General features: G+C 52.4%; 2 protein-coding genes across 5 annotated transcripts; both read right to left on the bottom strand.

The window, feature by feature from the left end:
• Positions 1-566: 566 nt before the first annotated feature.
• On the bottom strand, positions 567-13,780 carry ADISSP (adipose secreted signaling protein). Of its 3 annotated transcripts, none has more exons than XM_058685017.1 (6): positions 13,635-13,780; positions 6,599-6,714; positions 4,977-5,119; positions 2,454-2,592; positions 1,446-1,568; positions 567-1,214 (listed from the first exon to the last, which is right to left on the bottom strand). In XM_058685017.1, the coding sequence occupies exons 2-6, from the start codon at positions 6,615-6,617 to the stop codon at positions 1,114-1,116; spliced, it is 525 nt and encodes a 174-aa protein (XP_058541000.1). In that variant the 5' UTR covers positions 6,618-6,714; positions 13,635-13,780; the 3' UTR covers positions 567-1,113. The 3 variants fall into 3 exon arrangements, with proteins under 3 accessions (XP_058541000.1, XP_058541001.1, XP_058541002.1); XM_058685018.1 differs by having other exon boundaries at positions 6,599-6,768; positions 13,635-13,770; XM_058685019.1 differs by lacking the exon at positions 13,635-13,780 and adding an exon at positions 13,197-13,215.
• Positions 13,781-22,168: 8,388 nt separating this feature from the next.
• Positions 22,169-27,854, bottom strand: SPEF1 (sperm flagellar 1). Of its 2 annotated transcripts, XM_058685014.1 has the most exons (8): positions 25,362-27,854; positions 24,347-24,458; positions 23,897-24,053; positions 23,664-23,703; positions 23,448-23,508; positions 23,120-23,243; positions 22,901-23,004; positions 22,169-22,643 (listed from the first exon to the last, which is right to left on the bottom strand). In XM_058685014.1, the coding sequence occupies exons 1-8, from the start codon at positions 25,468-25,470 to the stop codon at positions 22,319-22,321; spliced, it is 1,032 nt and encodes a 343-aa protein (XP_058540997.1). In that variant the 5' UTR covers positions 25,471-27,854; the 3' UTR covers positions 22,169-22,318. The 2 variants fall into 2 exon arrangements, with proteins under 2 accessions (XP_058540997.1, XP_058540998.1); XM_058685015.1 differs by having other exon boundaries at positions 22,530-23,004.
• Positions 27,855-27,861: the final 7 nt, after the last annotated feature.

The following is a 27,861-nucleotide window of genomic DNA, read 5'->3' as shown; positions in this document are numbered from 1 at the left end:
TGGAGGAGTAGTGGAGGGGGCCTGGGTTCAAAAAAGGGAGAGTGCTTTCAGCTTTGTACAGAGCTGGGAAATGACCAGAAGGGGGTGCTGCTGTCAAATATCCCAAACAGAACTTCCCCTAAGACCTCTCTCTGGCTTAGGCATAAGGCCTCACCCCAGCCAAACTTTTGTCAACTATTCCCAGGCCTAAAATACCACTCGTGCATACTTCTTTGGGGGCTAGGTGCTATAATAGCATAAAGTGCCCTTGCCTCCTAACATTTATTTATTTTTGAGACAGAGAGAGACAGAGCATGAACGGAGGAGGGGCAGAGAGAGAGGGAGACACAGAATGGGAAGCAGGCTCCAGGCTCTGAGCCATCAGCCCAGAGCCCGACGCAGGGCTCGAACTCACGGACCACGAGATCGTGACCTGAGCTGAAGTCGGACGCTCAACCGACCTAGCCACCCAGGCGCCCCATGCCCTTGCCTCCTAAAAGAATGAACACAACCAGAGCTGTTCCTTAACTCATCTGCAAAGGATTGGGCATTCTCAGAGCGATGGAAAACAAACATTAGCTGGCCTCTGATGTCCACTGAAACTTTTATTTCTTTAGGGTTTTATCCCAACCAGTCCTTTAAAAACCAAGTAACACAGATCTGGGGGTTAGGGCTTGGGGACTGCACCTCCCTCCTACTCAGTGTGGACAGCAGTAGGAAAAAGGGAGGGGGCAGGGGAGGGCAAAAGCCAGACAGCAGCAGCAGTAATGGGAGTGACGACGACGTCACAGAGCCAGTTCCCTCCTCTCCCAAGCCCTGGCTGGAGCCCCTGTGACTTGGGGTGGGGGGTGGGTAGAACCCACCCCAGGCCCCCCCTCCCCTCCTCAGATAGCCTCCTTGGGGGCTCAACCCATTTCTTCCGGCAGGAGACTGAGGCACACAGAGAGGAGGAAGTGGGAGAGGAGGACACACGAGAGGCAGGGAGGTGGCACAATGAAGGCAGAGGTGAGAGGCCCCTGGACACCTCACACCCACCCCGGGGAGGGGTGAGGAAGCCACACCATGATACAGCGTTCGGGGAGATGAGGTGGGGTTTAAGGCTGTGGGGCTCTGAGGTGCGCAGGGCCGCAGGCCTCAGTCAAAGCCGTGCCAGTCGCTGTGCTCTGAGTCGTATTCTAGCTCGGCACCCACGCACTTGACCCCATCAAGCAGCATGGGTGTGCCATGGTGTCGGTCTGCAAGGCAGGTGACAAATCAGGATACCAGGCTGGTTCCCTGGCCCCACCCACTCTAGGAGACTCCCCTCCACCTTCCCTCTGGGCTCTGCTGGGATGGGGGTGGGGGGAAGGTACCCGGGAACCCCAGGCCAGAGCAAGGACCCCTCTTTCAGATGGGGAGGGCAGAAATCCCTTGCAGTCAAGCTGGCACCTCCCCCCTCTAGCCAGACCCAAAGCTTGCACGCTCACCCATGACTCGCGCTTGCACTGTCACTCGCACACAGGTGCCGGTGCCACCTTCACAGGCTAGCAGCATCTCCTCCTTGAGGACTCCCTCCTTGTGTGCCGAGTATTCACACTTGACGCTGTAACCTGCCCAGATGATCAGCATCTCTGTGGCCTCCTGCCCCTGTCCCCCAGCACTCACTGGCACCAAGACTGGCCACCTCCTCCAAAGGAGTAAGGATGGCCCAGGACTTGTCCCCCCAGGGCCGGGCACACAGGCCCTGGAAACTTCCTCCTCTTCAATGAGGTCTATGTGTTTCCAGCCTGTGGACAACCCTGTTATGGCTCCAAGGGTCAAACTCGGGCTTCCAGGAGGAGGGTCCACTGATTCCCCAAAAGGGCAGAAAGGGAGAGGGGGTTGATAGGGAAAGGGGGATGGGCAAGCCCTTCGCAGATGGGGTGGCAAGAGGTAAAGGCCTGTGGGAGCTCACTGAATCCACTTAAGGGCAAAGTCATGAGGAGGAAATAGGGGGACATGAAACTGAAACTGGGGTGTGAGTGACTATGAAACTGACACCCTAGCCTCCAGGTGGCAGGAGAGGGCCTGAAGCTACAGGGAAGGCAGAAGCAGTCCCAAGTCCAAAGCCTGTGACTGCCGGGTGCTAGGAGGTAGCTGCCCAGGGTCCCTGGGGCTCTGGCAGATTTTTCTTGAAGGGTAGACAGGAGGGAGAGCTGGAAGCCCAGAGCCAGTTGCTCATTGGCTCCACCACCTCACTGAGGGTACTATCCGGTGATACACAGGCACTGGCCAGCAGGGTGAGCCCACGGGACCCCTGCCCAGGGAGCAAGGCCTGGGGCATGGGAGCTGCTGAGATGCCACACTGCGAGCTCCTAAAGAGGCGTCATGTCGCCCAACTGCTGAACTGCCCATCTACCCTAGAACAGGGGGAAGCACCCCATGCTCTCACTCTGGTTACATCCAGGCCCTGCTGGAGGAGGGTAGGCCTCCAGCACCCTGAGCAGGGCACACACCTTCTGGGATGGGCATGACGCTGAGGAGCTTGAGGTGTAGGCTAGGGACAGGTGCTTCTTGGACGTCCTTGCTCAGCCTGTGCACCGGGGGCAGAGTGAAGGTAATCTCATACCTGTGCAAGATCTTCAGGAAGCCAACCTGTAGCAAGAAGGTGGGGAGGGGGAGGCACCTAGTCACTCTCAGCCTACCCCAGGGCCCACCCAGCTCCTGCCACCTGGGATCCTGTGGGCCCCTGCACCGGCTGCTGTAGGAATCCCAGAGGGGGTCTAACTCCCTCCACCACTCCAGCGTGTCCACACACCAAGTCCAGTGGCTCCAGGCACTTCGCCTGAGGACCTCATCCCCTCAGCTGGTTACTCAGCACCTGTTGTGTGGGCCCCACAGCAAACGGTGGCCCACTTTACAGATAAGGAAATGGAAGCCAGGCAGTATGGCCAGGGTAAAGGTCTCCCTAGGCCTCTTAGCCACTCCTGCCACGTGTGGCACATATCAAGGCACCAGCCATTGCCCACAGGGGAAGCTAGCTCAAAGTCCCACGATGCAGGCCGTTCACCTGCCCCCGCCACTGCCAGCACCTGCCCAGAGCCAATAGGCTGGGGTCAGGGACACGGGTCCTTTAGCCACTCCTGTGGAGATAGTGGGCAGTACACATACTGCACAGGATGAAGGATGGGATAGAATTAGAAAAACAGACACTAGACCAGCTGTGCCAGTGTAAAGCTGGCCCATGGGCACCAGCTACTGAACTCTGCTGGCACCTGAACGTGGACGCCTGCCTGCCCACTCAAATGCTCAGTGTGCCCAAAGCCCCAAGCCATTTCTGTTGTTCATACACGGTGACTGGCAACCAGTGCCCCCTGGGACAGATGCCAACCTTGGTTAAGTCCAGTCATGTGAAGGGCCACAAGCTGGGGTGGCAGCTGAGCAGGTAGGCTGACCAGAGGGCAGTCCAGGAGGCACAGGGGTGCGGAATGTACCCACAACTTATGTGCACACAGAGTGGCATGCTCAGTTTCAAGGGCTGCACAGCTCTGTTCCTGGGGCTTGTTAGGACTGGCTGCGTGAAGCATTTGGCCTTTCGATGGGACAGGCAGACATCACGGTATGACAAAGCTTAGCCCATGTGGCTCCCGCACTGTGCAGGTGGAGGACACAGTCCTCAAGAACGATTTCTGGCTATCCTGCCAATGGTGACCCTGTGGCCGAGCCGCACCAACTGCAGAATTTTCCAGGGGAAATCTCAGAGATGTGCAAAAAACACTCCTTGCTGCCCCATTTATAACAATAAAAAATAGAAACATTCGTAACACCAGGAATAGTGAACCAGCTAAATCAATGATGATACATTTAATGGAATACCAGACAGTTGTAAAATCTTGTGGAAAATTATTTACTGACATAGGAAATGATTCACAACACAAGCAAGCAAAACACCGCTGTGATACTAGCTTTTTGTTTTTGTAAACGAGCAAAAAAAAGCTGAAATGACACACATCAAAAATTAACTGTCATTGTGTCTAGATACTATGATTGTGTGTGCTTTTAAATTTCTTCATAATTTTCTCTAGCTTCCAAATTTTCTCTAATAGACGTCAATGGATTTTGCAATGGGGAGGTGGCGGGAAAGGGAGCTATTCCCTAAAGTTTTGTTTCATTCTGTTTATTCCCTTGAGGAAGTTATCAGCTAAAGGAAAAGAGCACGGATGTTACATTTGGGCAGAAAATGATGAGTCTGGGCCCCTCCTCAGGGAGGTCTCGATGGACCAGATGCCCTCCCCTTGCCAGGGCATTCCTGTTCAGCTTCAGAGCCCTGGCTTATTGCCAACCTGAAGGCCTCACTCCGTTTCCCCACAATCCATCCCCTCCAGACACTTCTTCCTGCACCTTCCAAGTGCATGTGGGATCTGATAGTGCCCCAGCAGTTGGGGAAGTCACACCAGAGGGTGTGTGAGGTGTGACGCTGAGAGAGGTGGACGTTCCACCCAGAAAGCATGGCGGTGCTCAGTAAACACTCACACCGCAAAGAGCCTAAATCAGCCAGAGGTCTGGCAAGAAGGGAAATAACGTCACACCTTGTTGCCAGGAAAATTCCCCTCACACCTGCGTTCTTTCATCTCATTCTTGCACTCTCTGAGGTGTGAACTGCCTTCATCTCAGAGAAGAGGAAACTGAGGTGACCTGCCCAGGGTCACAGAGACAGATGAGTGGGCCTGGTCCTGAACCCAAGCCCTGCGGCACCTCGAGCCCTGACACCACCTTCCATTGCTGTTGTTGGGGTGACACTAATAAGAGTTCGGTTCCTCTTGTTCGAGTACCATGCTAAAGGTACTCATTTCATCACTGCAATCTCACCACCTCCCTCCCACTTTACAGATAGGGAAACCAAGGCCCAGGAAGGGACAAAGATGTGCCTTTGCAGCCAGCTTAGAGGAAATGGAACAGACAGGTCCAGGAAGCCAGGCAGGGCCATGGAGGATGTAGAGGGAGTAAGGCGGAAGATGGCGGGGGAGGTGTGCACATACCTTGACCAGAAAGCTGCTGTCGCTCTCCTGGGTGACCATGACCACGGAGTCATGCAGCTTCTCATCAAAGTGTACATGGCTCTGGGAACCTTCTGCATCATGGCCTGCCGCAAAGCGGATACTCCGGACTCTGGGCTTGTTGCCTAGGAAGAGAGTGGGAGGGCTCCAGGGGCTGCTGGCTTCCTTTACCGCCAGGAAACTATTCCCCCTTGTCACCCCCTGGCCGACCCCCTGGCAACTACCCTTGACATCATCTAGCACACACTGCCTGGACTCCTTTCAGGGCTAGGCCACGTCCTACTGAACACTAGAGGTTATGAGGGTTAAAGCTGCCCACCTGCCCAGTCCTCCCACAAAATATAAGCACCCTGAGAACTGGTGTGACAGAGGGAGTCAGGGATTGGCTAGTACAACCTCTTACTTAGAAGAGATGAGGCTGATGACAGAGACCAGAAGAGTCCTCCAGACTCTTAGCCCCAGGCCTTGGGTACCCTATGCAGTGCTCTCCTTCACAGTGCCAAGCTCCCATCTCTGGAATCTTCTCTTCCAGGTCTGTCAGTGCCAAGGCCCCTCCTGATGAACCCTAACCTGAGAGGAGGTGGGCAGGGACACAAACAGCCTCTTTGGGACCTTTCTGGGGGTGGGAGAAAGCAAAGGGGGCCAAAAACCACACTGAGCCCACCTAGAAGAGGCTGCAGTTACCTCTTAACTCCATCACTGATCACCAGCAAGGAAGATGGAAGAACCCAGGGGAGCCTCTCAGACCCCTCCCAGAAACACCCTTCCCTCCTCTACTTCATGACCCCACCCCACCCCACCCCACCCTGCAAAACACACAGGGCCCTCAGCTATCCCTGGCTGTGTCTGGTTCTCCAAGGCCAGGAGGCAGGGAGTTGAGATGGACAGAGCAATTGGAGCTGGGCTGAGGGCCTGGGCTGGGGGAGACCCATCTTGCCATGAGAAGGACCTCAATCCTCTCTGGCCCACAGCCACAGACTCCCAGGAGCCCTGCCCAGAGTCCTTTTGGTGGGAGGGGCTGGGCCGGACCTGGCCTGGGTTCTTGAACACTCACTGGAGGCCCGGGGAGTGGGGAGGGGCAGCCTGGCACTTCCACATTCCCCGCTGAGGCCCCCAGAACTGACCCTCAAATTTTACCTGGCCTCCCTTGCCTAAAACCCTCTGTGAGCCCTTCTGGACCCTGAATGAAACCAAAATTCCCTTCTGCAGCCTCCTGTGGCCCTACCTACCTTATCAGCCTCAGTGCTCACCCCCAGGTCCTAATGCCCCCCACCAGCCCCCACAGTGGAATAGGGGGGCTGAAACAGAGGGACATGAGGGCACATACTTCCATAAACCAGCACACCAAGGAGCCAGCAAGCGTCCTCAGGTTCCCTGCTAGTGCTTGCATGAGCACCGGGACCCAACAAAAACACTGGTATAATTACACTGATGTAATGTAATATTCCCCCCCCCCCCCTCTCTCTCTCTCTCTCTCACACACACACACACACACACACACACACACACACACAGCCAATGCAGGCCCCACAAGTAACAATACCCCTCCCACCAGGGTCCCCTGGGAGACCTGTGCAAATCTGCCAAGCTAGGAAGGCACTCACCCTTGTTGGCTGCAGCCATGGATGCCCTCCCTGCCACGGAGAAAGACGCGCAGCTCCAGCCAGACACCACCGCTCAAGCGCAGCAGCCTCCCATGCTCAGGGACGCCAGCAGGAGCCTGAAGGATGGGGAGTGGGGAGGGCAGGGGTCAGGGCCACCCATGGCCCTACGGCTGGGGGAAAGCAGAGATCTCTTTAGGGAAGACACTAAAACCCAACACCCTGCTGTTCTCAACAGCCCAAGGGGTGCCTGTACCCTCTAGCATGGTGGGGGGGGGGGGGGCTTCTGCTCCCCCACTCCTCACATTCCCCAAGAGCCCTCACCCCTGCCTGATGCCCTACTGACCCAGAGCCCCACCAGCATGTGCTGAGCCGTGGCTTCTCAGTGCCAAAGCATCGGTACGGGACTCTGGTACCCAACCCACCTGAGGCTGGCAGGAGGGACAGCCTGAAAAGGAAAAGGATACCACTGGCACTTTTTAGAGGCTAGTTCTCATGCTGGTGACCCCAAGGGCTAGACCCTCCTGTAGCCAGATGCCACATTATTCAGGTTACACACCCAGTGCCGCTGTGTCTAGGTCAGAGTCAACAAGATGCTTGAAAGAGAGCAAGAATGGGGGCCCACCTAAGATGGGTCCTTGGAGATTCCCTCCCGGTGACAGGTCAGTGCCATATGCTGAACAGATGCCCCATGAAGGAATTGCCCCATTGCAACCCACCATTCGGCCTCTGGCCTCATTCTCTGGGCCAGCCTCCTAGCTCAGCTCCCCAAGGGCAGCCTCAGGGCAGGGGCAGCAGGAGGCACCCCCAGGAAGCCTGTGTGAGCAGCCTGGCCTCTGATGGGCTGAGCTGGGACCATCTAAGCATCAAAAAGAATAATGAGGGCAACTGATGGAAACAGATGGAATACATAAAACTGGAGCATTCACAGAGATTACAAAAAAAGAAGAACGCAAAATAAACACACCCGAACCCTCGTTCACTGACAGTAGCAAGGCCCTCTTTACTCGGAAAACTGGCAATAAAGAGAAATAATTCAGCCTGTCCCTCGGCCTTTCATGTAACTAAATTGTCCTGGTGGTTAAAGGAAGGCTCTTCTTTACAGAAGAATCCTCACTATTAAGTAACAAAGGAATGGCCAAATGCCAAGCAAGTGCCAAAGAGACAAAGGCTGGAGGCAGGGAGGCAGGGGATCCTTAACAAGGAGGGCAAACGTTGGCAGAAGTAGATGCTCACAGATGCCCCAGTGCCACCTACGGATGGCCTGGGGTTCTTAAGAAGAATGACACGAGTTTGCATGGAAGGATGTAGCGTCAGCCAGTCATACGCTGTCAAGCAAGCTCCCCTCACTCACAATGGGACAACCTGACACACAGAGGCTTCCTGATGTGAGACGCCATGAAGTCCCAGCATCACTGACAAGGGGGTCCTGCCTGAAATGTCTAACCTAGATCTAAAGAAGCCCCAAGCTCTAACTTCTTGCTTATTGAAAATGCAGAGGTTAGGGGCGCCTGGGTGGCTCAGTCGGTTAAGCGTCCGACTTCGGCTCAGGTCACAATCTCGCGGTCCGTGAGTTCGAGCCCCGCGTCGGGCTCTGTGCTGACCGCTCAGAGCCTGGAGCCTGTTTCGGATTCTGTGTCTCCCTCTCTCTCTCTGACCCTCCCTTGTTCATGCTCTGTCTCTCTCTGTCCCAAAAATAAATAAACGTTAAAAAAAAATTAAAAAAAAAAAAAAAGAAAATGCAGAGGTTAGTGCACACATTAGATAACTCCATGAAAAAGCAAAAAAGCAAACCCAGAAGTCAGAATATTCTACAAGACAACTGATGGGTCATTTTGGTTTTTTCCCCCCAAAGTGCAAGAAAAATAAAGGAGAGGAGCACCTGGGTGGCTCAGTCATTTGAGTGTCCGACTCTTAATTTCGGCTCAGGTCATGATCTCACGGTTCATGAGTTCAAGCCCCACATGGGGTTCTGCACTGACATGATTATCTCTCCCCCTCTCTCTCTGTCCCTCCCTGGAGCTTGTGTGTGTGCTCTCTCTCACTCTCAAAATAAATAAACTAAAAAAAAAAAAAAAAAAAGAGGGGCACCTGAGTGGCTCGGCTGGTTAAGCATCCGACTTCAGTGAGGTCATGGTCTCTCGGTTTGTGAGTTTGAGCCCCACGTGGGGCTCTGTGCTGACAGCTCAGAGCCTGGAGCCTGCTTTGGATTCTGTGTCTCCCTCTCTCCCTGCCCCTCCCTCCCCAACTCAGGCTCTGTCTCTGTCTCTGTCTCTCAAAAATAAACATTAAAAAAAATTTTTTTTAAAAGAATAAAAAAGAAAAATACAGGAGGGGCAGCTGTTCTAAATAGGGATGGGCAAACTATAGCCTGAGGCTGCTGCCTGTTTTTTGTAAAGTTTTATTTGAATACAACTGTACTCCTTTGTTTACATGTTGTCCAAAACTGCTTCTGCACTAAAGCAAAACTACTTTGAGTAGTTGCAACAGAGACCACATGGCCTGCAAAGTCTAAAATGTTTACTATCTGGCCCTTTACAGAAAAAGTTTGCCAACTGCTGTTCTAAATTAACACACAAAGAGACCAAGAAGGATACTCTATGGGACAAGTGACCTGGATTTTTCCACCACATCAGCTGCAAGAAGAAAAATAAATGGGGTAGGGGGTTCTAACTACCTATAAAGAAAGGACATTTGGGGGATAACTGGAAAATGTGAATGGGACTAGAACTGAGGTGGCATTAAGAAATATTAGCTGATCTTGTTGAGATAATGGACTTGTGTCATATAGAGATGTATGTCCTTATTTTTCACAGATACACACTAAAGTATTTAGAGATGAGCAACCCATGAATGACCTTGGCTAATCCGGGGAATGATGAGAAACCACAGGGTGGCCTCCTAGTTGGGGGCTGGGACTGCAGAGGACATGACCTTGAGGTCCCTTAGGTACCAAGCTGCCCCGGTAGCAGGCCTCAACTCCTTTCCCACTTCCCAGTGCAAGAGAAGCCCACCCAGCCCCGAGGGCCTCATGAGCATCGTAAACAGCTCAGGTACCAGCCTCCCACAGATGTGAGGCAGCCTACAGAGGTACAGCGAAGGGCAAGGCTTGGGTCCCAAGGTCCCAGGCCCTTCCCAGGCCCTCCCTCGGCCCCTACCTCAGCTAGCTCCCAAGCCCAGGGAACAGGGAAGTGGGGAAGTGAACTATGCCCCCACTTATCTCTGGCCAGTGCCACTCTGGGGTCAGTCCCAGAAAGGCAGCCCCTTAGCCCTGGAATGCTCAACTCATCCCCAGAGAGCCTGGCCCTTAAAGAGAGGCCTGCCCCCCAACCCACCTACTCCAGCCATCTGCTGAAGCTGTAGACTCAGAACTATGTAAAAAATGTGAAAAATGACCAAGCACGAAGGTACCAGGCCTGCTTCCTACCTTCTGCAGAGGCTGCTCCAGCCACACCTCTGCAGCCACAGGCGAACAACAACTCAATGTCCACAAAGTCCCCCCATCTCCCAAGACCCTTCCTGCAGGCCCGGGTGAAACTCTTAACCAGTGGCTGGTGAGGAAAGGCTCCTGGAGACTCCTTCCACAAACACTCTGACCCACTACATGCAGGGCCCCCTCCCTGTCTTTCCCAATAACCCACTGCTATGGCCTGCCTGCCTCCGTCCAGGCCCTCCCTCCTGCCTGGAACAATCCCCTGCCCCCATCCAAACCTTAGCCTCAGTCTCAGCCCCAGAGGACTTTTTTAGGGTAGCACAATCCTCATTTTATGTTCATCATTTTATGTTCCCCACCTTACCAGGGCAAGGACTGTGTTTTTGCCAAGCTCTTTGTCCCCAGTACCCAGCCCAGCACCTGGCAGGGAGCAGCTGTGTCCAGTTTATATTCGTTAAATGAATGAATGACCAAACTAAGGGGAACCCAAGCATGGGCCTTGGCTGGACCCTCTTGGTAGATGTGACATGTCAAGGCCAGTGACTCTAAACCGGAAGCTCTCAGAAAGAGGAACTCACCCTGCTCTCTTAGCCAACCCTTGCCCCAGAGGGCACTCCCCTCCCCCCATCTCACGGAGTGTGGCCTCCCACTGGGCATTATTCTAGCCTTGCCACAATCAGTTGCTCCCCTTGAGATGGAATGCCCTCTGCACTGCCCAGAGCTCAGTACAGAGCAGGCATTCAAGCATGCCTGTAGCGCTTGGGCAGTGAGAACACAGAGATGGAAGGCAAGTGACTTAAGGGGCCAGAGGAGGCTAGAAAAAGCAAGCCTCCTTTCTCAGCAGAGAGCCCTGTCAGTCTCTGTCCCGTGGGAGCCAGACTCTCATCCAAACACAATTCCTCAGCAGAAGCAGGAGGAGAAGGTATCTAGCTTCCCCCTGCTGCAGCTGTGTCCACAGGAACTGCTAGGCCCCCTCGCAACCCCAGGCCTCCTCCCGTGCTAGCCAAGCCCTGAGTGTGGCCCAAGCTGCACAGCCCCACAGAGACAGTGAGGACGTGGTCAGGAGCATGGGCTCCAGGGCCCAGCAGTGCTGGTTCACATTCAGGCAGCATGGGAAGTTACTTTCAGTCTCTGTGCCTCAGTTTCCTCATCTGTAACACAGGAATAAGCAGTGACCTCTTCCTCTGAGAGTTTGGTGCAGCTGGTACTTGAACCTCTTGACAGAGCTGCCGATTCCACCCCCATCTTTGCAAAAGCAAATCCCAAAGGCCCGGTTTCTAAACCAACAGCAATTTCAGGGTAGCAGTGGTAGAGAGGCTCTTCAGGATAATCCTGGAATGGCCCTCAGGGTGGGCCCCAGGGACTTCAGCCTTCTCAGAAAACAGCTCAAGGGGTGAGGGGCCTCCCCCCCTTCCCTTCTCCTGCCTCTCTCCTCCCCCACTCTCAAGCCAGCCAGGTCCCCAGTGATTGCCAGAGAGCAGACTTGCAGACTGCTGCCCCCTTCAACCAGAGGAAGATGTGAAGAATGTATATTCTGAGAAATGTCCCAACCCCAACAACAAAAACAAGACCCCCTCCCCAGATTAGATAAACTGTCAACAGGTCACCGGTGGTGATACCATGGACAGTCACAGGATGGGGAGGGATGGAAAGCTGGAACAAGGGCCTTACAGGTCTTGTCTGGTTCTTAGTTACTCTCAGGGAAACTGGAGGAACAGTCTCTTTGGGAGACAGAGAGCTGAGGTCCCTCTCAGCTTTAAAGAGAAAGGCTGCTTCAAGGTTACCCTATCTAGGGCAGGGCTCAGCCAGGCCCGGTGGAACCTCTGGCATGAGAAGGTCCAGGGACACAGCAAGTGAGCAAACAGAAGGACAAATGGACAGTTACCCAGAAACCCGGAGTTCTCAGCCCCCTAGGCTCCTGTCCCACAGGGTGCTAGCTGCTACTCCAGGCTGTCCCAAGATAGGGCCCAAGGCTCCAGACTGAAAAGAGCACCAAGACAGTACCCATGGCAAATTGGAGCTCCAGAATATGCCATGCTTCTCCTCCATCCCACAGCTGCACCCCTAATACCACTTCTCGACCTCAGAAGCAGCCCTCAGATCCCAGGCATCACAGGGCAAGCCCCAGCTAGTCCTCCACTTTGCGGCTGGGGGCACGGCCCCAAACTCTTGGGGTCTCTTTCTCATTCATTCCTCCATCTCCACCCTCAACCTGTGCAAGGACTTTCTGAGCCAGGCACTCCACGACGTTCTACCTCCCCACCTCCCCCACTCCCACCCCACCCTAGCCCACAGCTAAATCCTGGCTTAAGGACTCAGTCCAGCAGGAGCACTGTCCAGCCTCTCATTAAAGCTCAAACTTGTAAACAGAGTGCCCATTGAGAGGACACTGACCTGCTGATTCCAGAACCTGACATAGGACTGGGCACATAGTGAGGGAATTGCATGCCTACAACAAAGCCTGGAAAAGCAAGGCTGGGTGCCAGGTTTGGTGGTGGCAGTTTTACATCAACTCAGTCTGGATGTGACTCCATTTCCTCCTCTCTCCACCAGGCAAAAGTGCAGGGTTAAATATAGTGTCTCTCTCTCACAAGCAGGGGTGAAGTGGGGAAGAGACCCCTACCATCCCACACACTTGTGTCTCCCCAAACTCCTCCCCCATGCCCCAGCTAGAGGGTTCTTAGACCCCTCTAAACTCCAGATTGCCTGCCCCACCGAGGCCTTGCCCTGAGCCTGTCACCTGAAGGCCCCAAGAAGTAGAGGCCAGGCCTGGTCCAGGGGGCGACACTTGCCCCTGACCTTCTTTAGCTCCCAGGGGAGAGAAATGCCCTACTCCCACTTCCCAATACCAAGATTCAAGAAAAAAGGCAACCTAAAGATTCTCTTCTCAGTCCAGCAGAGCTCCTGGTCCAGAACTTAAATAAAACCGCTCCTGCTGTGATGATGGGAAGGATATGGCCAAGCGCCCAAAGGCATCAGGGGCCCGGGTGTAAGACCCTGTATCCTCTCAGGGCCTCCATCCCCGTGGGTGTGGCGCCCCATCACCGCCCCTTTCTCATCTTCTGGGGGAAGAGATGCAGTTAGACGTCCCCCCTCCATCACACCCCTCGCAGGCTTCTAGGTGGCAGCTCTGTCCCTCAGATAATCCTCTGCCCTCCCCACCCTCACCTCTGCTGACGCAGGAGTCTCAGGAGTCCGCACTGCCCGACATCACCGCCCTCCTCCCTGAAGATGTCGAGAACAAGAGGTTCAGAGGCTACTGGTCCAAGGTCACACAGCGAGGCAGTGACAATAGCGGGGGAGGGATACGTGTGTGCTGACGGTGCTGACCCCATTACGCCCCCACCCTCGCTGTGTCACACGTGCCCCCGACAACGCGCCGCGGAAAACATCCCGTCTCCACCACCTAACGGTCACCCGCGGCCTCCGGACTGACATTTCCCCAGCTCAGATGCCAGAGAGCACCCCGGTGCGGACCGACAGCGGAACCGTCGCCCCAGCCCGGTGGGGTCCTAGTCACCAACTGCCTAGGACGGCGCTCTGCCGGGAGGAGATCTCGCCGAGTGGGGCGGAACTGGGAGATGGCAGGAGGAGGAGCATTCTCACCGTGCAGGGCGCACCCCGGGGTCAGTCGGGCACGGTCGACCGCGGTGGCGGCGGTGGCGGTCGCGACGGCAGCGGGGACTCAACGCCGGGCACGAGGAGGGAACCCCGCGCCGCCGCCGCCGCCCGCTTCACCGGCACGCCCCCGCCTCCGCCCATTGGCCGACCGAGGGGGTGGGGCGAGGACTCTTCCGACCAATAAGAGGACGCCAGAGAACCGCCAACGGGCGTTGCGCCACTGCATCACGTGCAGGGGGCCCTCTGCTGCGCCAGGCGAGCCTACACGTACCGGCGAGTTCTCGCGATGAAAGGATCCAGGCAGCCAGACCTGGCCAGGGGCCAGCATGGGGCGGAAAGGGGAGAGGGAAGGAGGAGCGTCTCGAATAGGCCCCGCCCGAGTCCCAACTTCATCGGTGGAGTTTGCACGACCCGCCCGGGCCCCAACTCGAAAGGGGGCTTTCCTGGGCTCTGTCCCCTCGAGCAGCCATAAGGCAGGACTCAGAGACAGGTGGGGCGCCTGTAGGTCTCTTTTCTCCCTAGGCTTACAAGCCCGCATCGGCAATCGATATGGGCATACTAGGTCCTCCGGTTCAGGAGCTGAGAAACCTCCATCCTTCCCACTTTGCGACCTCGGGGTTTCAGCCTCTTCCTTTTCCACCCTATCCCTCCGCCTCAGAGGAAGCGCTGTCGCGCAGACTCGAAAGGCGTCCTGGGAGCCGGGCCGGCCCGATTAAGCATCAGAACAAAGAAGGCACGCGGGATGGGCCCCGGGGGACCGCAGCCTCTGCTCCTGGTCTCCATGGAGGCGGTCGCCATGGCAGCGGGATGCGCGTAGCTCAGTGTCTCGGGGTGGGATGTGAGCACCTGCACGGAGACTGGGAGCGAGAGGCGTGGTCCTAGGGTCTTTAGGAATTCCAGTAGCTGCTCCGCGGGTGGTCCTGGAACAACAGTCCTCCTCCCACATTTCGCTGGCTTTGACAGGGTCCCTAAAGTGCCTGCGGGGAGCCTTCTAGAGCCCGAGGTTCTCTCCTTCCAATGTAACTAGGGGGAGAGATGGTATGGCACGGCTTAGGGTCGGCTTCCTTTTAGAGGGACCTGGGTCGCTGCCTTTGGGGACCCGTCAAGGTTCCTGTCTTCCGATGGATACCCGTGACTCCTAACCTATCCCATAGCCTCTGGCCTCCACACTGTTGGCAAATTAATCTTACTGAGCTATTGTTTCCATCGCATCTTCCCCTCCTCCAAAACCTCCGTGTTCTGGGACTGCCTCAAGCAGAATTTCACAAACTTTTTAGAAGCATTTTGGGTGATTCATGTGCACTCTGGCGTTTGAGATACTGCCCTCCAGCGTGGGCACTGGGAGATTCCTACGTTCTGATCCCAGCCCATCCACTTCTGCCAGATGATCTTTCACTACCCAGCCCCACCGTTCCATGTGCCCCACTATGTTCCCTCCGCTAAATTGTATTCTCATGTCTGTCTATTCGATTCTGCAGCGTTTAAAGTTGGCAGACAGTGGGCCTAAAGGAGACTACAGATATATTTTGTTTAGCCCACACGAGGCTTTTAAAAATTCTAATTCTTCTTCCGTTTCTCCTTCTCCTTTCGCTTCCTCCTCTCTTTCTTTTTCCTCTTCCTCCTCGTCCTCTTCTTATTCCCCTTTTAAAATATCAGAAGATCTAACAACGTGGACTCACATTCTAGCCTGGCACCAAAGACTGGCACATCAACTTGCTGTCTCGTCCCCACCAATCCCTGTTTTCTCACATTGATTTTACCTTCTGGGACTGTGCAGACATTTGCTTTCATGATACCCTCCTTATGCTACCTTTCCACCTAGAATGCCCTTTCCACTCTCCTTTCATGGACAAAACTCACACTCCCTTCAAGACCAAGTTAAGACCTGCCTTTATTATGTCTTTGAAGACAACTTCTTCTCAAAACTATCCCTGGTGTGGGCTGTTTCAAATAGAGACTAGCTGCTAACTGGGCACTGCCTGGGGCCATTTCCTGTCAACTTCTTTAAGCAAATATTGGCTAAGTGTGTATGATGAGCAAGTTACTGTGCTAGGCTATGGAGTTACAGGTTCTCACAGTTCAAGGTGGGAGTACGCCACACAAAAACAGCTGTGGTTTCTTGTCCCTGCCAAACACTCTTCACACTCCTAGGTGCTGGGCAGTTTGGGGGACTGGCCAATTGAAAGGATCTGCAATACAGGGCTGCCCATGCCCTGGGATACTACAGGCTCATTGCAGCCCAATGGGTCTGTTTACCAAGAAGAGGGATGCTAATATCAGAGTGGCGCCCAGGCCCTGGGACTTCCTGCGCAGAGGGCCTTAATAGAGCTTTGAGGGAAGCCACAGGCACCCTGGAGATTGGGGCAGTAAGGGAAGGCATTAAGAACAACTGCAGGGGCACCTGGGTGGCTCATACTTTCTTTTTCTCTCTAAAATAAAAAATAAAAGGGGCACCTGGGTGGCTCAGTCGGTTAAGCATCTGACTCTTGATTTCCACTCAGGTCATGATCTCACGGTTCTCTGACAGCGCAGAAACGGCTTGGGATTCTCGGTCTCCCTCTCTCTGTGTCCCTCCCTCGCTCATGCTCTCTCTCTCTCTCCCAAAAATAAATACATAAACATTTAAAAAAAAAGAACAACTCCAGTTTAGGAGAACAGACTGAACTCATGTAAAATACCCATTCCAGCTCCAAACATATGGTATTCTGGACTCTATTCTTTTTAATAAAAATTAAACAATTGTAACCTTGTTGGAAAACTGCTGGGCAGTATTAAAGCTGAAAATGCCAACCCTCTGACCCAGCAGTTCCATTCTTAGTTACATACCAAAAGACGTGTATACAAATACGCATGGCAGCACCATTTGGAATGGCCTCAAACTGGAGACAATCTAAGTGTCCATCAACAATAGAATGAATAAATGAATTTCACTGTATTCATACAATGGCCTATCATACAGCCGTGACATAAAACAACCTCTACTGAATATGTGTAACAACATGGATGATTCTCACAGGCAATATTAAGCAAAAGAAGCCCTGCACAAAGATAGTGTAAACTGTATTGTGTATTCTAGTACCCACCTCGGTAAACATATATATGCAATTTCTCTTGAGTATATATTGAGGAATGAAATTGCTGGGGAATAGCTGTGATGCCTTTATAAGGTGTCAACTTAGCTGTGGTGAACTACATTTCCCAGAATTCCCTTCCAATTAGGGTGGGACGCAACAGTCATTTGTAAAATATGTTTTTAATTTATTTTTTATTTTATTTTTTAAAAAAATTTTAATGTTTGGGGCGCCTGGGTGGCGCAGTCAGTTAAGCGTCCGACTTCAGCCAGGTCACGATCTCGCGGTCTGTGAGTTCGAGCCCCGCGTCAGGCTCTGGGCTGATGGCTCAGAGCCTGGAGCCTGTTTCCGATTCTGTGTCTCCCTCTCTCTCTGCCCCTCCCCCGTTCATGCTATGTCTCTCTCTGTCCCAAAAATAAATTAAAAACGTTGAAAAAAAAATTTTTTTTAATTTTAATGTTTATTTATTTTTGAGAGGCAAAGCATGAGCAGGGGAGGGTCAGAGATAGAAGGAGACACAGAACTCGAAGCAGGGGCTCCAGGCTCCAGGATCCGAGCTGTCAGCACAGACCCCGATGCAGGGCTCAAACCCACAAACTGTGAGATCATGACCTGAGCTGAAGTTGGATGCCCAACTGACTGAGCTACCCAGGCACCCTTTTTACTTTTTATTTTATTTTATTTTTAATTTTTTTTAATGTTTATTTATTTTTGAGACACAGAGAGACAGAGCATGAACAGGGGAGGGTCAGAGAGAGAGGGAGACACAGAATCTGAAGCAGGCTCCAGGCTCTGAGCTGTCAGCACAGAGCCCGACGCGGGGCTCGAACCCATGGACCGTGAGATCATGACCTGAGCCGAAGTCGGACGCTTAACCGACTGAGCCACCCAGGTGCCCCTTTACTTTTTATTTTAGAGTGAGTGTGATTTGGGGAGAGGGGCAGACAGAGAGGGAGAGAGAGAGAGGGAGGGAGAATCTTAAGCAGGCTCCACGCTCAGCACGGAGCCCAATGCAGGGCTCAATCCCACGACTCTGGAATCATGATCTGAGCCAAAATCAAGAGTCAGATGCTCAACCTACTGAGCTACCCAGGCACCCCCACAGCAAGCATTTTGGCATGATATTCGGAGGGCAAAAGAAAAGCAGTTGCTGTATTGGCAGACTTGCAAAGCCTAGGCAGAAGTTATCTAGCCCATACACTTTGTTACCTATCTGCTGGCTCACGTCATTGACATGGGATCACAGTCAGGCTTGCAACTATTCCACCCTTCCCTGGATCCTCCTTCAGTTTCTTTGACTCCTGGGTCAGATAACAGAGGGCACCAGCCTCTCCTGCAAGACACCCATATCATCAAGTTTGGAGGTAGTGGGAACTGACACGAGCTCGAGTTGGCAATCAAAGCTTTCAGCTTATTCTCATGGGTTCCGGCTTGTCCTTTCTCTCCCCCACTTTATATCCATCCTCCCTTCCCAACAGCATGACCTGTGGACTTTAAGCTCCAGCATCAGATACAAAACAACAGTCTTACAGAAATTGTTTAACAGTTGACCCAAAGCCAACTATGTTTTTTGTTTCTATGTTTCTATGATTAAACCCTAACTGACGCAATAGCATAGGCAGGTGTTTAATTTTATAGGAAACTGCCAAACGATTTTCTGAAATGGTTGAACTCATACCCCATCAGCAGAGTACTAGGAGAGTTCTAGTTGCCTCACCTCCTCATCAGTACAAAAATTACCAGTTTTGTAAAAACATGACACTGTGCAAACCAACACAGGGCAACAGGCCACCAGTCTTCAGCCTCTGCTCTGAACCATGCCCTTGCGAAGGACAATTTCACAATATCCATCAAGATTACAAATGTACATATTCTTTGTCCTAATGTAGAATTAACCATGCCGCTATACTTGCATGAAATACTAAATATGGATGCAGGAGGTTATTCATTGTTGCATTATTGTTTTTAATAACAGAAACAACTTACATGTCCATGAACAGAGGACTGAGTAATTAAATTTTGTACACACAATAGAATATTATATGGCTTTTAAAACAGGAAGTTTTCAATGTAACGGTATGGAAAAATATTGTATTAGTTGAAGTTCACCAGAGAAACAGAACTAATGGGAGACGATATAGAGACAGGGCTTTAGGTTATATAGGTGATACAGATACAGACTTATTATAAGTAATAAGCTCTTGTGATAAGAGAGCTAACTGGAAAGTAGCAAGATCTACAGAATGAGTCAGCAAACTGGAACCTAGGAGAGTCAAATCCAAAGGCTGGCAGGCTCAAGACAAAGGAAGAATTGACATTTCAGTTAGAGTCCAAAGGCAGAAAGAAAAAAAAAAAGTCCCAGTTCAAAGACCATCAGAAAGAAGAAAGTTTCTCTTACTCAGGGAAGAGACATCCTTTATATTCTATTCTGGCCTTCAACTGATTGGATGAGGTCCATGCACATTAGGGAGAGCAATCTGCTTTACTCAGTCTGCCTTTATTTATTTTTATCTTTATTTTATTTTATTTTATTTTATTTTATTTTATTTTATTTTATTTTATTTATTTTTGAGGGAAAGCAGAGGGCAGAAGGAAAGGGAGAGAGTGTCTTAAGCAGGCTCCATGCCCAGTGTAGAGCCCAACACAGGGCTCAGTCTCACAATCTTGAGATCATGACCTGAATCAAAGTCAGACGTTTAACCAACTGAGTCACCCAGGTGCCCCTACCTTTAAATTTAAATGCAAATCTCATCTGAAAACACCCTCACAGAAACACCAAGAATGTTTGACCAAATATCTGGGCACCCTGTGGCCCAGTAAAGCTGGCATATAACATTGACCATTGCATACCTGTAAGAGATTGTATGGAGTGGAAAATCAAGATACAGGACAGAGTGGGTAGTATGCTTCCCTTTTATGGTAAGAAAAGGGAGGGGCAGAATAGCCATAAAGGTGAATATTTGCTTGCATTCACAAAAAGACATTCTGGAAGAATGCACAGAAACCAAAATTAACCCTATTACATGTGTGTGGGCACCGAGTGGACTTTTTACTTTTTATGTGTGTTTTATTATTCAAAACATTGAGTAACAACAAAATTTAAGTATCTTTTTGCATGCCTTCTCCTCTTCTAGGATTGTAAACACTTGGGGAGACAAATTGTGTTTTATATTTGTGTTCCTGGCATTTAGTACATAGTAGGCACTAAACAAACATTTGAGGAATTAATAAATGAATGAACCAGAAGAAATCAGGTTTCCTGTGGGTCAGAAAGGGCAGAGGGGTGTGAGGATCAGAGGGGGAAAATATGGCAATGGCTGTCAGAGCGGAAGTTTGGAGAATAAGAGAGATGTTGAGAAGAGGTATAGAATTATAATGTGTGATGTAATCCACTTTCATATTTATTCCCAAGAAACATTCAATAAAATTCTCCATTGTTTGGGGGATTTAATTTGTAGGGTTTCGAACATGATTTTAGATTCAGGCACATCCAGGTATTAGGAATAGCCAGGGTTGGGGCAGGAACTCAAGGAAAAGCAACCTCCAGGACTTGGCCTAGCCTGTACCATGGCCTGCTGTACTTGGCCAGCAGACTCTTGAGAGGGTGATCCCTGCCACCACACCTGTATTCTGGGCCCACTGTCCTCCCGTCAGGCAGAACCATACCCTACCCAACCTCCTGGTCCCCAAGCCCCTCCACAAACCGTTCCTACCAGCTCCACACATAGGAGTCTCCAGGTGTGTGTGGTCCATGATGACAGATTCAGAGAACAGAACTTTGGAGAATTAGTGCAGACTACAGCAAGATAACAGTGCTAGAGCTGGGGTCAATATGTGTGAGGGCTGGTGGTTAATTTGGGGAAAGTAGAAGGTCAGGCTGAAGCCAGTGTTAACCTAAGACCAGGTTGAGTGCAGAGAAGAGGCAGGGAAGAGGCTCAGACCAAGGTCAGGAGTAGTCATCAATTGTATTTTTATTTATTATTTTAGGAGCTCAGGTGAACAGAATTGGGCTACCCATAGTCCTTAGTTCGTAACGCTCTCTCCCTGCTTGTCCATAAACAGCCCACTATGAACACCTGTAAACCCACCACCTGCCCAAGGACTAAAACATTAAAAATAACTCACTCCTATGCTTCTTGCATCTCTGCCTTCTGCTTCCTCTCAGAGGTAACCACTATCCTAGATTTTATCCTTTCATTGCTTTTTTCCTCCTTATGGTAGACAGACAGCTTCTACAATGGCTCCCAATGATCCCTGTCTCCTGGTATTCACACCCATGCACACCTCTCCCCTTGAATGTGGGCTGGACCTCATGACTTGTAATAAATAGGATACAACAGGAGGGAGGGAGGGGAAAAAAAAAGAAAAAAAATAGGATACAACAAATGTGATGGGTGTCACTTCTGTGATTATATTAGATAGGATTGTAATTGCCATCTTGCAAGAAGACTCTGTTAACTCTCTCCCTTGCTGGCTTTGATGAAGTGAGCTAGCATACTGGAAGTGACCAAATGGCAAGGAAATGAGGGCACCAGCCAACAACTAGCAAGAAACTGAAACCCTCAGTCCTACAGCCCACAAGGAACTGAACTCTGTCAACAACCAAGTGAACTTGGAAGTGAATCCTTCCCCAGTTAAGACTTCAGGTGAAACCACAGCCCTAGCCACCACTTTGAGTTCAGCCTTATGAGAAACTCTGAAGCAGAGGGCCCAGCTAGGTCACACCTGGACTCTTGACACACAGAAAAGATGAGATAATAAATTTGTGCTGTTTTAAGTTTGTGGTGATTTCTTACACAGCGATAGAAACTAATACAAGTTATTTTCAATTCTTTTCCATTACAAAGAATGTTGCTATGACTATTGCTATACCCGTGTTACAGAATACAGAACACAAGAGCTTAAGTTTCCCCTGGGTATATGCTGAAATATGTCTAGGAATAGAATTGTGGGGTCTCAAAATGTAATGCCAGTAGTCAGTAAATTTTCAGAGTTAGGGTCATATCATGGCCATAGTATCTTGGTCAGGGTTGGGAATCAAGCTTGGCCTCAGTCCATAGAACTATGGATCAAGTCTGTGAGCAGGGTTGGGAGTCACACAGAGGACAGGTTTAGGGGTCAGTCCATGGGCAGCGTTGAGGGTGAGGGTGCGGCTACATTTGGGGAGAATCTGAAGCCTGGGTTTGGAGTTGGGTTTGGACAGGGCTAGAAGATTCTGTGAGGGTGAGTTTGGGGGTCAGTCTAAGGCCAGTGTTAGAAGTCAGGCTGTTCTAGTGCACAAGACCTGACCCTGTGATATCATCAACCTACCAGGCAGTGGCCACCCAGGGCCCAGCTGACCAAAGGTGAAACCCACTCTGGGCCTACAAGGCTCTTTCACTCAAAATGGCGGGGGGGGGGGGGGCAGTGCGGCTTAAGAAGGGCAAGAAATCTAGACAGAGAAGGCAGTCGCAGGAAAGATAGCACAACTTCTTTAATGGGGGTAGTGCGGTCCTGTATCTCCAAAACATTCTCAAAGGTGCCCCCCTAGGAGGGGAGGGAAGAGTGTTTGGAACAGGCACAGCCCATGTCTTCCCCACTCCTGGCTGAAGCCACTCCTCACCCCTTCCTCTCCAGCTGCTGTGCTCTCCAGCCTCGAGTTGGGCCCCAGGTGAGCGCGCCGGAGAGGGAAGCTTCTCCCTCAGCTGCCTCGGGCAGCTTCCCCCGAGGTCCAGAGCGCAGAGAACTAGCCCGGATGGAGACGCCGCAGTCCTCAGGGCTGGGAGGGGACCTGTTTCTAGGGGTGTGCACCGAGTCCGGGCACCGCCCCCTAAGGCCCAGAGCAGGGAGCACCAAGGTGGGGCCCCTGGTGTCGGGCATGGCTTTGGGGAGCATGCCAGGTCTCTGCACGTGGCTTCTGGGTTCTGCAAAGCGGTCCATTCTCCTGACCCGGATGGAGTGGAAGGAGGTGGGTCAGTCCGGGGGGCTGCGTTCTGAGGGCTCCTGCCTCACTGCCCCCCAACTCACCCCCAACCCAAGGGAGGGGAGCGCTGGCGCCCATGAGGCTCTTTGGAGCTGCTGGCTCCGCGCGCCGGTAGGTCCGTCAGTCGGTCGGTGGGTGCGTGGGTGGGTGCGTCGGTCTCGGCGTCCGGGCTCTGGCGGGTACTGGGGCGTCCCCGCGCGGCCCCGGCCGCCGCTCACCGCTGCTTACGTTCTGCCTGCTGGAGCCGCCGGGAGAGATCGTCGATGCGCACGTTCTTGAGCTGCAGCAAATGCTCTAAGCGCCTCACCTTCATCTGCAGGACCTGGGCCGCGCCGCACAAAGGTCAAGCCAGAGGCCCGCTGCCTTCTGTCCCCACCACTGCAGGCCCTAAGCACCCACCGCCCCACCACCACCCGCGCCTTCCCGGTCACCCTCACCTGCACAGTCTCCTGAGAGGCCAACAGCTCCTGCTCCTTTTCAGCGATCTGGAGGACGAAGCTTGGGTCGCCCTGCAGTGCCTGACTATATCCCGGAGGTCGGGGCGCTGGCAGCCGACCCCCCCTGGGGTGGGAAGCAGCTTAGCGGAGGCCCGAACCTCAGGCCCCATTCTCATCCTTCCAATGCCCCTCGGACAGGCCTTCGCTCCCCGTCCCCTACACCCCCACTTCCTGCTTTCCCAGGAACAACCTGCCACCACCCTTACCTGCCAGCCCTGTGTAGGGAGATCACCAGGCCTGGTGAGGTAGGAACTCCCAGCCTCCTTACCTGAGCTGCCCTCCTCCCTGAGAGTCCGGGGCACCTTCCCCTCGGGCCTTCTGGGACAAACCTGAGACCAGGCAAGTGGAGGAGTTAACCGTGCTGGAGTCCTATTTTCCTGACTTCTCCCTTGCTTCCCCCAACCCCGGCCCCCCTTCCCCCATAGGAAGGAAGGACAGGAGGAAAGCTTCTCCTGGGAGAGAAGAAAAGTAAAGGCCACTTTACCCACATCCATGTAGCCAGTGCCATCCTGGGGAGCCAGCTCCTGAAAGAACCCCCAGGGTTTACTGTGAGGTAGGATTCGCTCATCCCCAAGGAGCCCCATGTCTCTTCCGTGGTCCCCAAGACCAGGCTCCCTTTGCCAGACACCCTTCTCCCACACTTCTTGCCACGGCGGGGCTTCCCGCTGCCTGGGAAGCTCCCACAAAGTAGTGGGAGAAACTTGAGTGGGGTGGCACCTGTAAGGAGCCCGCGCCCTGCTTCCTGCGCCTCTGGCGCTCCTCCAGGCGCTGCCTCAGCGGAATGAGCACTAACTCCACCACGCCTGGCGCGCATTGCGCGATCTTGCGCATCACGTCCTCTGGTACCGAGAAGTTCAGCTTGTTCAGCACCTTCCTGGGAATAGACACAGGAATGGAGGACTGGGTCCTCGGGGAATGAAGTGAGGGGCGTGGGGGAGAAGGAAGGGGGTGCAGCCCTGGGGGAATGAGCCAGAATCTTGGTTGTCACTTTTCCTTTGTCTCCTCAAAAACAACAACAACAACAAACCCTTGATTTTGTTACCAGTTCTGCCTGCGTTGTCCCTCCCTACCCTGACACCAACAGAGTCCCAGCTCCCTAGGATCCTGGGGGTGGGGAGGGGGGAACGGGGTTAGAGATTTCGCTAGTTCACCCAAGTATTCTGCTACCTGTTTAGGTGACCCCAGTTGTTGAGCTTCTGTTGGAGAGAGTTGGCAGGGACATAATTGTGCATCTCCACCATCTTGGGGAAGTAAAACTTGATGACTTCTGCGACCAGGACTGAGGGAATGGAAGCAGATGTGGAAGGTGGGGGAGGAGGCAGTAGGTAAGGGAGAAGGAGTAGGGAGAAGATGTGCGAATCGGGGGTTACAGAATGGTGTGACCAAGCGGATGGGTGGAGGTGTGGAAAGGGAACGGATGATAGGGAGGGAGGGGTGGTGGAGGAGAGGAAAGGAGTTCAAGAAAGCAAGATTAGAAATGAGTGATCAGCCTCCAGCTTACCCCAGAGAAGCAGCATCCCATCCCCATTAACTCAAGCATATGAAAACTGAGGTGTCTGGTCTTCAGAGAAGGAGTCTCCAAGAGAGCCTATCAGGAGCCTGGGGCCCCACCCTAGGCATTCACATGGACACACACACACACACACACACACACACACACACTCCAACAGCAAAGTCCCAGGATCACAAACACATATGCACACAAGACCCCCTACATGCATACAGGACAGAATGTATCAACAAACATATGCACATACACAAGCTCAGAATCCCACAAGACAGATATATAGAATATAGTAATGAACAAGTACATACAGAGAGATGCACAAAAACATACACAGACACACGTCTTAGTCATTAAAGTCCCAGGAGGGCATCACAGACTCACACCCAGACACCACAACCACACATGCCTAAAGAATAGAACAAGGGGACATACATATAGACCCACACACAGCCATATTCCCACAGATACAGATAAACACACACGCGCACACATTTGTATAATTGAAGTTCCAGGGGATAGTCAGACACCCCCCCCCCCAACATACACATACCCACACGCACAGAAACACAAAGAGACACATGCACACAGACCCCTTACACACGTACATACAGAATATGTAGACAAACACGGACACATGGGACACACACAGGGGTGAACACACACTAAGGTGCACACCTCCATCACTGAAGTCCCTGGAGAGATTTCTCTTGGGCCGGGATAGGGGGATGTTGTCTACCCACAGGTACAGCTGGTGCAACGCCTCCTCGTCCACGCTGCCAGCCATTGGCACTCCCAGCAAGGCAAGACCGTTCCACTCGTGCACCGTCAGCGCCAAACCGCACGATCTCTCAGATGCCTCTTCTTTCGCCACCGAAGGCGCCCAGACCGGCCTCTGCCTCTCAAACCGGGAAACTCGCTTCCCAGCTGGGAGCAGCCATATTGTTTTCTGAAACCATGGCAACTATCCTTGACTCGGAGGGGAACAGGGGCTTCTGGGAATTGTAGTTTTCTCCCTCTACCTACTCTCAGGCCCCAGCTTTGAATAGGCGATTAGGTGGCCTTGTCTTCCCAGCATCTGCGCCCACTCCACCTGATCAGCCACTGGCCCACCCTGGGACCTGCCAAACCCAACCGGGCCCTCAGAATCCCTGCCCCAGCATCCTCAGGGCCAAGATTCCCCTTCTGGATCCTTCAGCTATCAGTCCCAAGTGAAGGCAGCATCCCAATGTTCCTCAGCTTTATCTGGGTGTCCACTGTAATTAATCATCTGCTGCTTCCCATCTGGATTGTGTGATAGGCTGTGTGACAGTGCCTCCTTGCTGGGTCCCTCCTCAAAGCTCTGTGCTATTAAGGCCATCACCACTACTGCCCTTCCCAGCAGTGTCCTGGTAGGGCATTTAATATGTCACCCAGACTCCCAAGGAGAATACTAGGGCTCAAGGCCAGTGCCTCGGGCAGGTTATTTAACTCCTTAACCTTATTTCCCCCCTTTGTGAAGTGGGAATGGTTCTATTTGTCCCAGTGGGGTAAGAGGGAGGAAAATGGGAAGGGTACTTACAGATCTGCATTTGTATGGGGACTGAGGATATGGGAATTGGCTACAGGTATAAAAGCTGCAATAGCTCCTGTAAACACTCCCATAATCCCTCATCTCCCTCCAAAGAGCTGTTCTTCCATGGGTTAAAAATGGACTTCAGTAGCCAGTTCCATTTCAAAGGAGCACTATTTTTAGAAAGGTTAGGGATGTGGGTTCTGCCTTAGTGAAAGGACACAAAGTAGCAGTCAAGGGACTCCTAGGGTCAGCCAGGGAAGAAAGTTTGCTTCCACCGAAGACTAGCAATGTGGCTTTGGGCACATTACTGGAACCTCTCTGTGTCTGTTTTCTCGTGGTTTCACCTACCTCATAGGGGTTTTGTGAGCATCTAAAGTGCTTAGCACAGCGCCTGGCACACAGCAAGGGCCCTATTAACATCACTTGGTGCCATCATTATTGAGATGATCTCAGTTCCAGCAGAAGAGAAGACAAATGGAAATGATTTGCCTTGTTGGTATTTGAGATGAGGGACTGGGTTGAACAGGGGCACCTGGGAAGAAACCTACCGCTCCCATCTTAACTCCAGAGCAGGCCAGGGGGTAGGCTGGGCTTTCTTAGGACTTTCCAGTTTTCTCCTCCATAGCTCAGATGGGGGTAAGGGGAATCCCAACTACTTTTTGCCGTCACTTAGTTTCATTGCCTTTAAGGCTTACAGGGAAACCCTGAGTTCCAAGAGTGTGGAAGGCCAAGTATGGAATCATCACTCTACCTTCTTGTTTTAAAATCATACATATTGGTCTTGCCTTTCTGGAAGGGACCACACCCAGGGCAGGCAAGGGACAAAAGATGGCCTAGATATCCCCCCACCCCCAACATTCCAGGGTGGAGAGAGGAAGAACTGAAAGGAAGTAGTGGGGAGGGAACCACAGTGGTGATGTGCCAGCCCTGGTGAAGGTGGGAAAACCGGTTTGGGGCCCAGAGCTGCCTGGCCTCCCCAAGCCCAGGCCCTCCCCTAGTTGGAACCAAGGGGGCCTGAGGGCCTCAATGAGGGAGGGGCTGGGCCCTGACAGGAGAAAAGGGGTTAGAGATCAGCAGAGGCACCAATCTTCACCTTTGGACTGGGGTGCCCCCTGGAGGGCACCACAAAGCGAGTTGCCCATTCTTCCTCAGCCTCTTGGGGGTGCAATGTATCCCAGGAATTTTATCTTCCTCCTGTACTGTCCCCAGGATAACCAGCCACCAGGCTCGGAAATGCTAATCACTGAAAGGCCTAAAGGGCTCCCTCTTTAAGCATCAAAAGTAAACCAAGGGAGGCCCTGTATGTACCTCTGAACTCCAACCTGGACCACAGGAGTTGCCCCAACACTCCTTTTGCTCTGCCTTCTGGCCCCACTCCTACAAGGACCCACTTTAATGGGCTTGATAGGCCTAGTTCCCAGTTCAATTTGGTCCAACAGGGATTGCTGGCTCCCTCCCTTCCCTCCTAGCCAATTGATCCTGAGCTTCTTCTTTCTAACCCCAAAGCAGGATAAGGCCCAACTTCCTCAAACCCAAGGAGATACACTAAAGACCCCTTCCTCCCCAAGCTTGGATAATACTTAGATATGGAGGTGGTCCCTCACCCCAGTCAGGGTGTAGGCT

The sequence above is a fragment of the Neofelis nebulosa genome, chromosome 9 (genome assembly GCF_028018385.1).
Source record: "Neofelis nebulosa isolate mNeoNeb1 chromosome 9, mNeoNeb1.pri, whole genome shotgun sequence".
Lineage (NCBI taxonomy): Eukaryota > Metazoa > Chordata > Mammalia > Carnivora > Felidae > Neofelis > Neofelis nebulosa.
The sequence above is the reverse complement of the archived record's forward strand: the minus strand, read 5'-3'. Positions and strand labels throughout refer to the sequence as shown.

What these genes read in the sequence shown, in the direction of transcription:
- ADISSP (XM_058685017.1), bottom strand. An exon ending in ACAGCAGCTTTCTGGTCAAG is followed by an intron (nt 2,593 to 4,976) that starts GTATGTGCACAC and finishes TTCTTGCTACAG; the next exon opens with GTTGGCTTCCTGAAGATCTT. An exon ending in AGTGCAAGCGCGAGTCATGG is followed by an intron (nt 1,215 to 1,445) that starts GTGAGCGTGCAA and finishes CCTGCCTTGCAG; the next exon opens with ACCGACACCATGGCACACCC.
- SPEF1 (XM_058685014.1), bottom strand. Translation starts at nt 25,470, where the DNA reads ATGGCTGGCAGCGTGGACGAGGAGGCGTTGCACCAGCTGTACCTGTGG. An exon ending in CACTGGCTACATGGATGTGG is followed by an intron (nt 23,509 to 23,663) that starts GTAAAGTGGCCT and finishes GCCTGGTCTCAG; the next exon opens with GTTTGTCCCAGAAGGCCCGA. An exon ending in CCTCTCAGGAGACTGTGCAG is followed by an intron (nt 23,005 to 23,119) that starts GTGAGGGTGACC and finishes GGCGCGGCCCAG; the next exon opens with GTCCTGCAGATGAAGGTGAG.